Source organism: Eublepharis macularius, chromosome 6 (assembly GCF_028583425.1).
Source record: "Eublepharis macularius isolate TG4126 chromosome 6, MPM_Emac_v1.0, whole genome shotgun sequence".
NCBI classification, from domain to species: Eukaryota; Metazoa; Chordata; class Lepidosauria; order Squamata; family Eublepharidae; genus Eublepharis; species Eublepharis macularius.
The window spans coordinates 124,713,594-124,729,120 of NC_072795.1; the positions used below are offsets into that span (position 1 = coordinate 124,713,594).

Below are 15,527 nucleotides of genomic sequence, written 5' to 3' on the forward strand. Positions count from 1 at the left end.
ACTGTTGTCTGCTACAATAGCCTAATAATGCATCTCTTCCGGAATTTAAAGCTTTTGGGTAGGGGCTGTTGCTCAGTAGTAGAGGATCTACTTGGCATGCAGAAGGTCCCCAGATTCAATTGTCGGGCTCTGCAGCTAAAAGGATCAGGTGGCAGGTGATGTGAAAAACCTCTGCCTGAGAAGCTAGACAGCTGCTACCAGTCAACTGACCTTAATGGACTAAGGACTTGATTCATTATAAGGCAGATTCATGAGTTCGTGTATGTGTTTACTGCCACCTAATATCACCAAGCATGGGCTGACATGCGGCTGACAACTGCCCTTGTTCACTCCCCTGCTCCAGACTTTTCATACAAACTGGGATTTCTTTTCTTTTCCCCAAGGCTTTGGCTACTATAATGTATATCAACCATACTCAAGAAGTTCCAGTGGGATAAATGACACATTGAGTATCACATCTCTCCCAGAAAGTGTCTTAAGAAATTTAATGGAAGAGGACGTTGGGGAGAAAGACTTTCTGTTTTATGTATTTTATGTATACGTAACTATCTCTGATTTACACAACTATGTTATACAATCCTTTTTTTTTCTTTCTGTATCCCCTCTTACTATTTTGTTTTTCAAGATAAAAATAAATTATGAAAAAACAAAACAAATCTAACATGGCAAAGTCTCTCCATCCCAGGGATAATGTGGGAATGCAGAAGTTACAGGAACTATCCAAGCAATGTCTAGCTGGTTTCCATGGACTGCAGTGCACAGTGCTCCCTGCCTTACGAGAGGTTAATACTAGTCCTATGCTTTGTCCTCACTCCTGAACTGCATTTTTTCACTAGTGGTTCTACTTTGCTTAGATATGATTCATTTGATTTGCCTCCTGATCCCAGACCCAGTCCTTCTGTAATGCTGAACTGCCTTCCACCACTACCTGCTGCTTAGCATATACAAGTTTATCAAACACATATGAGGTTATCAAGCCCAACAAAGGTGTGATTTTATCCTTCTGCAGATCAGCAGTGATCTGCTACAGTCAATAAAGTCTCAAGTTGCCAGGTTGCAAGGCAGACAGGTCTATTCATCTTTAATTCTGCTGCTGCAGAGAGACATATTAGTACCACTCAGCCTCCCACCTTGTGCCTTGGTAGGTCCTGCGGCTCTGTTCCTTCCACACTTGCTGTGGGTTAAGATTAGAGATGGGCACGAACCGAAATAAGAACCAAATTTAAGCATGAACCAAGCTGGTTCGTGGTTCACGAACCGCGGTTCATTAGATCCCATTTCTGACGAACCATCACAAACTTTTAGGCTGGTTCATTTGGTTCACTTTTTGGTTTGTGACTGCAGACAGCCTGGTGCGAATCAATAAATTTCCTAGGCAACAGGGGATGGACTTCCTGCAGACCTTCTGCTGACCCAAAAGTGATGATTTTCTGACCTGGATGTGACGTTTTCACGAACCAAACGAACCAGTTTGAGAACCAGGGGCAGGTTTGTGAAAGTTTGTGGTTTTGTGAAATTTGACGAACCGTGAACCACATGGTTCCGTTTTTTTCTGGTTTGTGCCCATTGCTAGTTAAGATATAGGCAGCAATTTTATGGGTATTCAGTTCTTCACACTGTTGATAATAGTAGAATAAATCATACCCTGTTATATGATCAATGCTCCTAGTGACACAAAATAAGCAATTTTCTAACAAAAGACCATGAAACCATTAATTATATCTTCTACATTTATTTTAGCAAACAAACAAACCTGGGCCACTTTAACGGAATTCTGAGTAGATCCGCCAGCATGATATTCTACTTTGAATTTTTTCACAAGTTCTTCAAATCTGTAAAGAGTCACAGGGGAAAAGCAGGAGGAAGAGAGAAGAGGGGGGAAAGAAGTTATATTTTGTACTTTTTCACACTACACAGATGTGAGCATTCAGCTCAGAAGCAGATGCAATAATAGTTTAACAGGAAATTCAGGAATATGAGTTGATTTTTACAAGGTGCTAACTTCACCAAAGAGAAACTGTGAGGCATCATGCATTTTCAGTACATGTATACATAAAGGGCTGAACCGACAAAGAACAGTATGAGCCACATTTTTTTTTACAGCTGTATCCTTCTTCCGAGAACCACTGGTCCCTCAGCCTTTCACCCTCTTTCATCTCAGCCCAATGATGCATGTTCATCTATTCCTTTCTATTATCTCAATTTTTCATCTAGCAGGATTATGCTTCAAGGATGCTTTACTTTAATATGGGAATGAAAGTTAATGTGCATATTCAGAATAATACATATTCAAGATCAAGCTTGACCCCCCCACACACATCTGTTTTCAAGAAAGTCAAGAGCTCAAACACTGTGTGTTACATGTACAATTGTGCTAAGTATACTGAAATAATTCTAAGAGTTAATCTTGCAGATATCATTGTATGATTTCTCAGAACATTTAAAATAGCATTTAGGGTTTTGATATTGTAAAAATAATATTTTGACGATGATCTTGCATGACAAAAACGGTTGGGAAAAACGGTTTAGGATTTGATTTCCACATCAAAGTAAATCTGCTTCCAAAGGGGGAGGGGGGTTGAGGGAAAAGATTCCCAGAAAGACTGACAAATAGATCAAAATTATACATACAAGCATACCAACCAACCTTGATATCTGAGCAAATATAATTTCAGAAATGTCATGATATAATTCCATTGTAAAGAATCACACATCTCAAAATCACAAGACATCAATGAAAGTTAACACAAAAATATGCCCTGAAAACTGCTACTGAAATATTTTTAAGTATTTAAACACCTGACATCTGAAAACATGAATTAAAAACACAGAGGGCATTTCAGTTCCTTAAAAGAAGACTTTAACCATGAATTTTCTAACACATGAAGAATACTTCTCCTCAAGTCACTAGTCCAGCCACAGAGAAAATGCAGGAATCCTTAGCAGTTGGTGATGAATACCTTAATGTTTCCATTCACAAGAATGCAGACTTCAAAAAAGACATCATATATTTTCCCAACCAACCTATCCAACCTTTACAACTTCTTCTGTAAAAAAATATATATTAAACACATGTTCTCCAGGGATTGCAAGACAAGGTTATTCAGAGGTAGAGATCTGGATACTAGATATTACTTATATTTATTTAGTCCTCTGGGTGCGCAACTCCACAGTTAAGCAAACCTGCCTTCCTGTTCAGGTTTCTAGTTTTGTCATGTCTTTCCAAAGGAGAAGGATTTCTTCTACACCAGTGGTTTCCAACCCTTTTAAGTAGGAGGACTCGTTTTTAACATCAAAAAATTTCATGCACTCCCAATAATAATTCTACCCAGGGCTTTTTTTCTGGGAAAAGAGGTGGTGGAACTCAGTGGGCTGCCCTCGGAGAAAATGGTCACATGGCTGGTGGCCCCGCTCCCTGATCTCCAGACAGAGGGCGCAGAGGGCAATCTAAACTCCCCTCTGTCTGGAGATCAGGGGGCGGGGCCACCAGCCATGTGACCATTTTCAAGAGGTTCCGGAACTCTGTTCCACCGCGTTCCAGCTGGAAAAAAAGCCCTGATTGTACTTATAGTACCTGTTGATTGAAAAAACAAATAATGACAAAAAGATAAAAAGGCATAGCTTAGGGCACATATGGATTTGCAGACCATGCCTTAACTCTGCAGCCACCAGGGTTCCCCAGACCCCAAGCTGGAAACCACTGCTCTACACAGTCAGCAGTGTTTAAAAAATATTTTTTACCACAGGTGCCAAGTACTGTGGCAAGCTGCGAGAAAATTATTTACACTGTATACACTAATGATTACCTGCAACTCATAAGAAACTACAACACAAATTTTCACACACACATGGGTTGTCTGTGGCATCAGATTTTGCCACACAGTAAAATCTAATTGCAAAGTGTATTGAAAGTGCATTATTTAGCATATGTGAATGTGTGACTATGGACTACTTTTTTAAAAAATGGAAGAAACCAAGGAAGAACTCGCTCTGATAGTCTCTCTACACGAGATGGTGCATCTCGTGTAGAACAATGCAGAACAATGCATTGTTCTGTAGAACAATGTAGAACACGCAGAACAATGTATTTCAATCCACTTCAGTGATTGTTTGCAAATGGATTTTGCCACACAGTAAAATCTATTGCAAAGTGTATTGAAAATGCATTATTTAGCATATGTGACTATGGAGTACTTTTTTAAAAAAATGGAACAAACCAAGGAAGAACTCGCTCTGATAGTCTCTCTACACGAGATGCCTTGGTGCATGTTCGTCAAGTGTAGGGAGATGCAACGTTAGCCAGGAAACATAGTTTAAAAAGAAAGAGCCACCAGAAATTGCCCCTAAGAGGGTTTGTTAACGCATTCTTCATGTGTCAGACATCTTGTGTAGAAAAACTCTAAGAGAAAGAATCTCACGGAGAATATGCAAGTATTACCTCAGGAAGCTGTTTGAGGCACTTCCTGCAGTACGGCAGGAACAGATGTTCTGCCTACCTCACAGGGCTGTTAGTGCAGATGAAAAATTTATAAAACAATGACACTGCATCATATAGTAAATGCTCCTAAACATTACCACAGGAATGGGAGAAATCATCATGAGGTCTGATGCCACAGACAACCCATGTTAGGAATAACACTCTTAGCCCAAACAAACTGGTTTTAGTATCACTTTGGTGTCTACACTGCCTGCTTTTTACAAGGTACTACCTGAACACTATCATGTACAACCCTCCATTTACAAAACACTCAAGCCAATTGCAGCAATACGGGCAGTCTTCAAAACCAAGCAGGAGTTTAAAGGAACCAAATTCTATCCACGTGCCATGAGCAGCTAAAGGTCCTGGTTGCCCTCATGCATGCCAGTTGCACATGCACAAAAGCAAAACATTCAAAATGCAGCTTGTTTTCAAACAAACAGCAAAATAACAGTTTCAGGTCAAGGGGGGCTTATCTTATAATAACATTTATCTTACAAGCTGGGGAAATGGTTACTGTAAGACCATTATTGGGGCAATTTGAGCAGCTGATCAGTACTTTAAAGTCAAACATTAGGCATGTCTGAGAATTAAATATATTTACCCCCTAGAAAGTTACATGTATATTTATATGTATATTTTATTTATAGAGATTGACTTTCTAGGATTTTTGTGTGTTGTCAAAATTCTTTAACAAATTTTATGCCGTGTTAAGCTACATTTCAAAGTTTATTCTCACAGATAAAATTTGGGGCAGGGTAGAGGGTTTTGTAGGTAATAGCAAATAAAAGACAGGTTTTTAATTTTAGGGCCTTTCAAAAAACACATGGATAAAGCTGGCTGACTTTAGCAAAAAGAAAAAAAGACTTTAAATCACAATCCTTAAGAGCTAATGTTTTAACCATACTTTTGTATCAATGTTACTTTTTCCATCTTGTTCCAATAATGTTTAAATGCAAACATATGTGGAAAATGCTCTTTTGGCGTCTATCGAACTGACATTTAAGTGCATTTTTCAACCTCTAACGTTTGCGGTAAAATATTTCAAAGCTATGGACCTTCAAAAATGCATAGGCAAATTGTCTCTTTCATATATTAACATTTGGTCCTCATAACATAGAACCTGTTTGGAATTATGACTTCTGATTTAGTTGCTGTTTGTTTGGATGAGGTGGTTTTGGAAACTACAGGACTAGTTTGAGATAATTTTAGTTTGCAGTAATAAATATTTCCAACAGGAGTTGTTGTTTTGAGAAGCATTCTATATGAGATTTATTTAGTTGTAGCATACACATAATCCTAAAATCTTCCTAATGCCATTAAATGCACTGTGTGGGAGGGGGCGTTGTTTGAGGAAGTAGGGTTTTTTATTTAATTCCTAGTTATTTTTCACTCTAGAAAATTATAAATTAATTGTATTTGGTTGGCAGATAGCTGCAGAATAATTTTATCTAGTAATAGCCACGGCTCCTCACTTTGCTCCTCACGTTTTCAGCTTTCTCTGGTAGTGATTAGATGGGTTAACTGGTAAGGTTGTAAAGGTTTGACTCTAACCTGAAGCCAAATAGGTTTTTTGGGGGGGGAACCCACACTGGACATGCAGAAATGCTCCATTGAGTTCATCCTATTTTAGCTCAATGTCATTCTGCATAATTATTCTTGTAAGATTTACAAATATTGCTGTGCTTTTCACCCCATTCGTTTACCCAAACAAAGGAAAACGTAACATTTGTTCTAATAGTCAAAATACCTGTTACCCATAGTGAAATGTAACATCACTTGATATATGTTTTATTGAAAATCAGCCAAGGGACCTGTTTGTCCACTGCAGAGAATGGAAAGGCAGTGCTGACACTCGATACCATATATAACATTAGACCATGAACAAGTGAATGAACCTGAGATGGTATAGCTAGTTTTGTTGATTGTGTTGAAGTGGATATGGTAACAGAGCATCTTGGTTTATTGCAGATCCTGGTCTCAGTGTTTGTGTCTTGTGTTAGGAAGTACATTACTGTGAATGAGTAGTTTAAGGTTGGGGGCACTGTCCAGCATAGGTTGCAGGTCAGCAATGATGCGCTGAACTGGTTTGAACTGAAGAGCTGTATGTGACCACTAATAGTGTTCTGTTTTGGACATATCTTGTAGCAAGTTATCATTCTGGCTTTGTCTATCTGTTTTCTTACATCAGGTGGGCATTGTGATTCCAAAAATGTCCATTTTAGATCCTACAGGTGAGACTCACTGTAAGAAGGACTGGAACAGATGAAGTTGTAATGCCGAGCTTGGCTGGAGTGTTTTTGTGAGTTTTGTGGGTGGCGACTGGATACATACAGAGGTTTCTGGTAAAAGGTGGTTCTTAAGCTTCTGTCACGTGTTTATATAGTGGTGTCTAGAAAATGTACTTCCTAGGTAGGTTGATTCATGGTCAGGTTGATGGTGGGGAGAAAGTTGCTGGTGAAATTCCTCCAGTACTTCTGTCTCATGCACCCAGATGATAAAAATATCATCAATAAATCTCAAGTGCAGGAGAGGAGTTACTGGGTAGGAGCTGAGAAAGCACTGCTCCAAGTCAGCCATTAAAATGTTGGCATATTGTTGTGCCATGTGAGTGCCACTGATCTGAAGGAACGCATCTTCATCAAATTTGAAGGACAAACCAGCTGAGCTTGGTAGCATGGATAGGGGTAGTACTGTCAGAGATGATGCTCCTAATAGCTTGTAGCCCATTTTGCAGGGGATGTTGGTGTATGGAGACTCAATATCTATGGTGGCCAAAACAATGTTACTTGGAAAATTGTCAACAAGACTGTATTTTCCTCAGAAAATCTGTGATGACTCGCACATAACTGGGGGCATTGATGGCATAGCGTCTGAGAATGAAGTCTACGTATCCAGACACTCCACCAGCGATGGTGCCTAAACCTGAGATAACAAGAGATCCTGGGTTCCCAGGCTTGTGTATTTTGGGCAGGAGATAGAAAGTGTCTGGTCAAGGTCCCTGTGGTGTGTCCATATAGATATGTTCCTGTATGTGTGTAGGTAATTCCTTTATAATCTTGTTTAGTTCTTTTTGGTATTCCTGAACAAAAATACCAAAGGTTAGTCATTTTAGTATTCAGCCTCCTGAATATCTTTGGTTTTGTCCATGGTAAGAACTGCTCTTCTGTCAGCTTCTTTAATCAAGATGTCTAGATCATTTCTGAGACTGCATATGCATTTCTTTTAGCATGGGTGAGGGCATTCATAGAAACCTTCCCTACTGCACCATGTTCAACAGAACAATGTTGATGGAAGCATGATAAACATGAACATTTTACTTGCAGATATGAGCAATCATTACCTACTAAGCACACTTGTAAGAACATGAGAAGAGCTCGTGTTCTTACAAATCAGTTTCTAATGGTGGTCAACCAGAAGTCCCTGAAGGCCCACAGCAGGCACACAGACACCAAAGCCTCCTCTTGCTGCTGCCAACACAACAACTGCCACTACACATGGATGTTCCATTCAGTTGTCATTAGTACACATCACTACTTCCTCCACAAACCTGCCTCAACCCCTTTAAAGCTAGAAGTCCATACCACAACCCGTGGTGGTATGGAAAAAGTACCTGCTTTCGTCAATCCTAAATTTACCACCCATCAATTTCACTAAATGCAGTCAACTTCCTGCATTTTTGAGGAGGGTGGAGGAGTTCTCTCTATCTACTTTCTCCAAACCACACATCATTTTATAAACCTCTACCACATCCCCCAAGCCTTGTCACTTTTTTTTCTAAACAGATATACCCATACGCCTCAGCAATAGTCCAATTTCTTCATTTCTGGTTGCCCCTTTGTGCATCTTTTATAGTAATAATAATTTTTGCAGATGTCCTTTGAGACAGGCAGCCATTGTACATAGTATTACAAAAGTTGCTATGCCATTTGGTGTGGCCATTTAAATAATTTTTGTCAGTGACTGCTAGCTTGCTACTAAGCTAGGTAATAAGAACACATTTTGATTTTATGCACAATAAAAAATGTACATGTGTAGTTTTGGTAACATGATGGAATGACTCCTCACCCGACAAGAAACCAAGATATAATTCATATTTACATTCTATGGACAGACATGAATTTAAACTTGCCTCAAGTAGAAAGAAGCAGCTGTATACTGAGTTTATACCTAGCTCAATTGCCAGTCCAGTTATGGGCAGAAACCATGGAGATGATTGGCCTGAGACACAAAAGAGTATGTAGCATCAAGTCACTTTTGACTTATGGCAACCCTGTGAATGCTGCCCAAAATGTTCTATTATTGACAGCCTTGCTCAGATCATGCCAACTGAGGGTCATGGTTTCTTTTACTGAGTCAAGCCATCTCATTTTAGATCTTCCTCTTTTCCTACTGCTTTCCACTTTTCCTAGCTTTATTGTCTTTTCCAGTGAATCTGGTCTTCTCATGATATGAGTAAAGTACGATAACCTCGGTTTTGTCATTTTAGTTTCTAGGGAGAATTCAGGCTTGGTTAATCTAGAACCCACTTATTTGTCTTTTTGGCTGTCCATGGTATCTGTAAAACTTCTCCAAGACCTCATTTCAAATGAATCGATATTCTTTCTGTCAGTTTTATTCATTGTCCAACTCTCACATTCATACATAGCAAAGGGGAATACCATTGCATGTATCATCTTGATCTTGGTCCTCAGCATCACATCTTTATCCTTAAGGATCTTTCCTAGTTCTTTCATGGCTGCTCTTCTATGTCTCAATCTCCTTTTGATTTCTTGGGTACAGTTTCCCTTTTGGACGATGATTCAGTCATGGAATAGAAAATCTTTAACAACTTCAGTTTCTTCATTATCAGCCTTAAAATTGTGGAATGCTATGGTAGATAATACTTTTGTCTTCTTGATGTTCAGCTGTAATCTTCCTTTGGCACTTTCTTCCTTAACCATCCTTAGTAGTCATTTCAAGTCTTCACTATTTTCTGCCATTATTGCGGCGTCATCTGCATATCTCAAATAGTTAATATTCCTTCCACCAATTTTCACTCCACCTTCATCTAAATCTAAACAAGCTTTCCTTAAGATACGTTCTCCATATAAGTTGAACAGATAAAGAGATAATATACATCTTTGTCTGATACCTTTGCCAACAGGAAACCACTCTGTTTCCCCATATTCTACCGCAAAATTAGCCCATCCTCCTGATTAAATGCAAAATATTACATAGACAATGGTACCCAGAGTTTCTGGAACCAAAAATACCAGAATCTTCTAGCAGGTAGAGAGGTATGCTCAAGATAACATTAATAATAATAATAACTAATAATAATAACTTTGCTTATACGCTAATCTTGTAGACAGATTATTAGTGCCTCACTCAGAGCTGTTAGTTCTTGGGGGAAGAGTCACTCTCTCTTGGTTAGCTGGAAAAGCAGAGTGAATGAAACTTGTGCTTGCTGGAGAAAATGTGACCGAAGGAGGCTGCTTTCCTAGCCATGGAAAAGGAAACTTTAGTCCTAATAACTTTGGGTTTTTTTCTCATATTTCCCAACGTTTGGAATAGGGTTTTACATTTAGGCGGAAAAAAATGTGGTTTTTCGTTCTTTGATAGTTGCTAATGAAAAATGTCTTGCCCAGTTATTAAAGTAATTAAACTCCCATGCACTTGAAATTACTAAAAAGAGCAATTATTGGTACGTTAAATGGGATTCTTGTTAACACTAATGCAGAAATGAATTATTTAGAATGTTCACTATTTTATGTCTTTTACAACATAATACTATGGTGAGTGACTGAAAAAAAATGCATGCAGAAAACAGAATTTTGCCATATCTCAAATTATGTATATCAACCACAGGAAATTTCATTATTGGTTTCACATCTGGCACAGTAATAGGAAATCCTAACTGAAGTTACAGTTTTATCTGTTCGTTCACTTAAAATAATTATTAAAACGTGTTTCATTACGAGGAACGTTTGCCAAAAAACATTTACAGGTCTTGGATCACATCTTTCTGCAGTCTGAATTAATTAAATCGATCTGCTTGATCAAAGCATCTTCAAATCTTCAAAGAATAGCCATAGAATTGCCTGCAGTAATACACCAACTTCAAAAATTACAGAATTATAAAACAGAATTTAAGAACGGGGGTTCCAACTGAAGCGCTCCCCGAAACAAAACAAAAAATTGACAGCACACTTGTAATACATCGTGAATTAATGAATCACTTCAGATTAAGACAGAAGTGAAGCTGGTTGGAAAATCAGAGATCCTGAAGGACACTATCCTTCCAACCTTTGATGGGGTTTAGTTGACCCCGGTGGACTCAGCTAAGAGCTATGGGGTTATTATACTGGAGCCAGCACTGCTGTTAGAGAGGCAAGTAAATGCAGCAGCAAAAGAGGCCTTCTCAAACTGACTCGCCTGGAAGATGGTTCTGTACCTTGACAAGGCTGATCTGGCCAAATGGATTCATGCCATGGTAACATCGAGCTTAGACATAATAATAATTGATCTTATATACTGCTCTTCTAGGCAGATTAGTGCCCCACTCAGAGTGGTGAACAAAGTCAGCATTATTATAATTCCTACAATACAGCTGGGGAGCTGGAGCTGAAAGGAGTGGCTACCTGCTGGGCTCTAGGCAGCAGAGAGATTAGAACCAGCAGAGTATTAATTCACAGCCTAACCACTTAATCACCGTGCTACCGCAGCTCTGTAATGCACTCTACATAAGTTTCCTCTCAAAGTCAACTTAGAGACTCCAGCTGGCACAAAATACCACAGCTTGTTTACTCTCAGGAGCTAGAAAGAGCATGCATATCACTCCCATTCTGCAGTGACTCCATCAGTTACTAGGTTCAGTTCAAGGTCATGATGACTATCACATTCAAAGTCCTTCGTGGCCTTGGCCCCTCATATCTGTGTGACCGCCTCTCCCCCATCTTCTGCCACAGCAGTTTCACTTAACTGAACAGGGCCTTCGGCAGTACCATGCTGAAGCTGGCAAAATCAACAGCTTCCTGTACACGCACTTTCTCTGTGGTAGACCCCACCTTACGGAATGGCATGCCTGAAGAGGTCAGGAAAGCTCCCACTCTCCTGGCTTTCTGCAAACTATGCAAAACTGAATTATTCGGGAAGGCTTTTTACTCAGATTATAGGGCTGTGTCATAAAAAAAATGGTCAAAAGAGATAACTCAGTAAGGGACAGGGACTATGCTACTGGGTACTGTCTGCTGATAAAGATATGCTCCCACGGGATAATTCCACATTGCCTAAGATGTCATGTCAATTAATTATGGTTTGTTTCAGAAAGATTTTCTCTCTCTGTTCAGCGTTATGCTTGTTTTCAACTTTCTTGCAACCATACCCCATTGTATCGGTTTTCATTGAATATCCTGTTGATCATATTATATTTTGCTCAGTTAATGTTCTAGCTATTGATTACGGTGTATTTCCTTGCAGTGTATAATCTGTCTTGGATCTCATTGAAAAGGCGGACCAGAAACAAACCAACCAACAAATAAACAAACAAACCTGGAGAATAACCTTCAAGAAATCCAGAAAAGGACACAATCGCAAAACAATGACGGATCTCAGTGTATTATGCTAATTTGGACTAAATTAGAAAAAAAGTTACAAAACTATACTAGAGTACTTCAACATATAATAGCTGTAATATCTTACTACTTGGAAATATTACAAAATAATGGGTGGTATCCTGTGCAAAATTTCCATTTGCACTGGAGCTCTTGCACAAGCATAAATGCAAGAAAAAAACCCTTTGTTAACAAAGTTCATATTCACCATAATATAATTATATTTTTTTCTAATTTTGAGTACTTTTATAATTTTAAGTACTTGAGAGACATTCATAAATACTATAGCATGGGTGAGTGCAATTGCTTCATACAACTTTATTTACATAAACAGTCAGTATTTACAAAGGTGCTCATAGCCGCTAACTTAACAGAGCTAACCTTACCATGAAGTGGCAGGATAGCTAATCTGTCATCCGGGAGCTGGGAGAAAAAGAGGCTTCTCCAAAGGCTATCTAATGAGTTCGTGGCAGAGTCAAGATGTTTACAGATCAGTCTCTATAGTAAGTATCTTATCTCATACATTCTGCCTGAAGTAATTTTCCATTTGCAGCCAATCGTTTTTTCTGAAGGCACGTGATGCCTTGTTTTTCTTCAGAAGACTCATTTACAAATATAACAGAAATAAGTACTCTAGACTGACTGTGCATGTGTGAAAAAGAAACTGAGGGCTAGGGGCATCTCCTATCTCAGAGTGCAGGCTATTACAGTGGGAAACAGCTGCACATGTGCTCTGGCAGGGGAGGAACCCTCCCACAGTATTAAAGGTAGAGAACCTACCACTTGGCAGGCCTGAACATGCACAGTCTTGTGTGGGACTGCACATACGACTAACAATGAAAAATAACATATTCCACAGGCCAGCAACAATTCTGCCCCTCTGTTTTTGTAGACTGACATGTTGACAGCTCATATTTAGAGTGTTCAAACTTCCTATCAGCAGCAAAGAGCTTTGCACAAGTCATAGTGCTATGTGGTCAGGGTTTCCCTATCCCAGTGGTGTAATCTGCACATCGTGCAAAGTAATCCAACTGATTTGGTCATTCTTTACCAACTCCACGCCCTGGGTCCAAGGTTGGGAAAGGAGCAGCTGAAGGACAGCTATTTGTTCTTGCCAGGAAAAAAGAAGAGAGTTCTCTCCTTGCCGGCCTTTTTTCTTCAAGTCTGAGAACCACAACAAACGTGATTAGGAGAGAAGTTGTAGGTCATTGCAGTCACTGATTTTGCTGCCGTGACAGAAGTAGTAAAGTTTAGGCTGCAATCCTCAGTCAGCACACCTAAGTGGAAAGACGAGATGTTGATCCCAGTAGCAGCTCAAAGAAATTGTGAACTAGTCAGTCATACATTTTAGATTAGTGATGAGTTCTATTTCCAGCTCCACTCAAGATGACACAACTTCCTATTAAATTTCAAGTTACCACCATACACTGCTCAGTTACAAGATTCTCTCTCCAATAACTTAACACCCTTTAACACTTCCAGTAAGAACCCAAAGCTGCACGGAAGGCTATAGAAGGGCTGCTTACCCTTGCTCCTTCCTGCCATTTGTCCAATTCTTTTCCCTTTTAGAATTCTACAAGCGGAGTACCCGCCACAAGGTCTTGCAGGGGCATCTCATGTTTCCCTCCAGCACCATGTCCTCTTTTCCTGCCCCCGTCCATAGCCTCTCTCCCTTCCCTGAGTCCTTTTCTCCTTTCCATCCACCGATGTCTATCTCCCTGTTTCTACCTTTCCCTTCTTCTGCAGGGAGCCTCTCCCCTATGTACCAGTTGCATGGTGCCAACTGAACCAGGCCCAGATACATGGTGGGGAACTTGCAAGGACTTGCTGGGGGTATTTCACTTTTTCCTGTATTCCCTTTCTCACACTATTTTTGCTTTCCCTCCTCCTGGCAGCCCCCATATGATCATTGCTTCCTATGGGTTTTCTTGAAACCCATTAAACAGCTCACTTTTTATCTGTCCCCCATCTTCATCTATATTTACTGACTAAGGCTGATTCCGCACATGTTGGATAATGCACTTTCAATGCACTTTATCAATCGTTTGAGGTGGATTTTTTGTTCCGCACAGGAAAAAATCCGTTCCAAATGATCTGTAAAGAGGATTGGAAGTGCATTATCCAACGTGTGCGGAATCACTATTACTTCATTTATATACTGCCTTTCTCCATAGTCAGGACCCAAAGTAGTTTACGTCATGTTTCTTGCCTCCGTATTATCCTCACAACAACCCTGTGAAGTTGGTTAGGCTGAAAATGTATGACCGGATCAAAGTCACCCAATGAGGTTACACAATAGAGTGGTCATTTGAACCGGGGGCTCCCACATCCTACTTGGAAACTCTAACTGCTACACTACACTGGCTTTAGGGGAAGATGCTTTAGAGTAGTAACAAGCACCCAGGCCTGGGTGAATCTTACAAATCATGTGATATTAAGTCATGTGGTGATTGCTTCTGGGCTTGACCCTAACGAGTCCTCCCTCAAAGGCGAAAACAGCCCTGAAAAGGGCCCTGCCCCCCCTCACCTTTTACTGAGAGAAACCAGGCCTAGAATACTGACTTAACTGTTACTTGGTTGCCTAGCAACAGCCACTGAGGACATCTGGTTAAAGTTACAGGAGCTTCTTTAATCATTTTGGGGTGTGTTTTACTCCCAATGTATTTTTTTTTAAGATTTTAGAATTTTTCTGCAAACACTGTACCATCTAAATAGCATGGAGGGTGAAGTGAGGTCTGCAGTGGAAGGGAGGAACTGGCAAAAATTATTCCCACTCCCTTCTTCTGTTACCCTTCCATCAACAGAATCTAAACAAACCCAGCTATTTTGGCAATACTGCAAATCTACATTTGGTCAGTAGAATTAAGGTTTTACAACAGTTTTACTTTCTCTTTGTTAAAAGCAACTATATAGTTTTTCTGAAATTTTTCCCCAATGTTCTAAAAAAGGCATGATCTCATTCAGCATGGAAGGTTTGGCTTATATTTATTAAGCAAGATTTTAAAAGCACTCCACAAGACAACAGATACTTGGACTGAAACATTTGATTAAGAGAAAAATAAATTAAGGTTGGTTAAAAGATTATATTTAAACAAATGTAAAGTTCTAGGTGGAAATGATTTTTGTTGGAATAATCCTTGTAAAAAATTAGAGACATTGTTTGAAGTTTAAGAAATACCTTGCAGCCACTGACAAACTGTTGACACGCTACTTTTAGACCGCCAGAGAACTGTGCATAATATGCCATGGACTTGGTTGGCCATTCATTGATCTAAAAAGATTTTCTCTCTTTCACGGGAATTGCTGGGGCACCTCATTTTCATAGTTACTATTCGCTGACTGCATTACTGGTTAGTTCCATAACAGATTCATTATTACTATATCCCTTCCACCATGTGAGAAGAGACAAATAAAGAATTTTAGAATGGAACATCAAACTCCATTTGCACACTTCT

General features: G+C 39.5%; 1 protein-coding gene across 2 annotated transcripts in view; it reads right to left on the bottom strand.

The window, feature by feature from the left end:
* ADK (adenosine kinase) overlaps positions 1-15,527 on the bottom strand; it is a 344,703-nt gene that overhangs the window by 243,322 nt on the left and 85,854 nt on the right. For both annotated transcript variants that reach the window (XM_054983324.1, XM_054983323.1), the window contains exon 4: positions 1,754-1,832. In XM_054983324.1, coding sequence (XP_054839299.1) covers positions 1,754-1,832 — 79 coding nt within the window. The remainder of the gene's footprint in view (positions 1-1,753; positions 1,833-15,527) is intronic.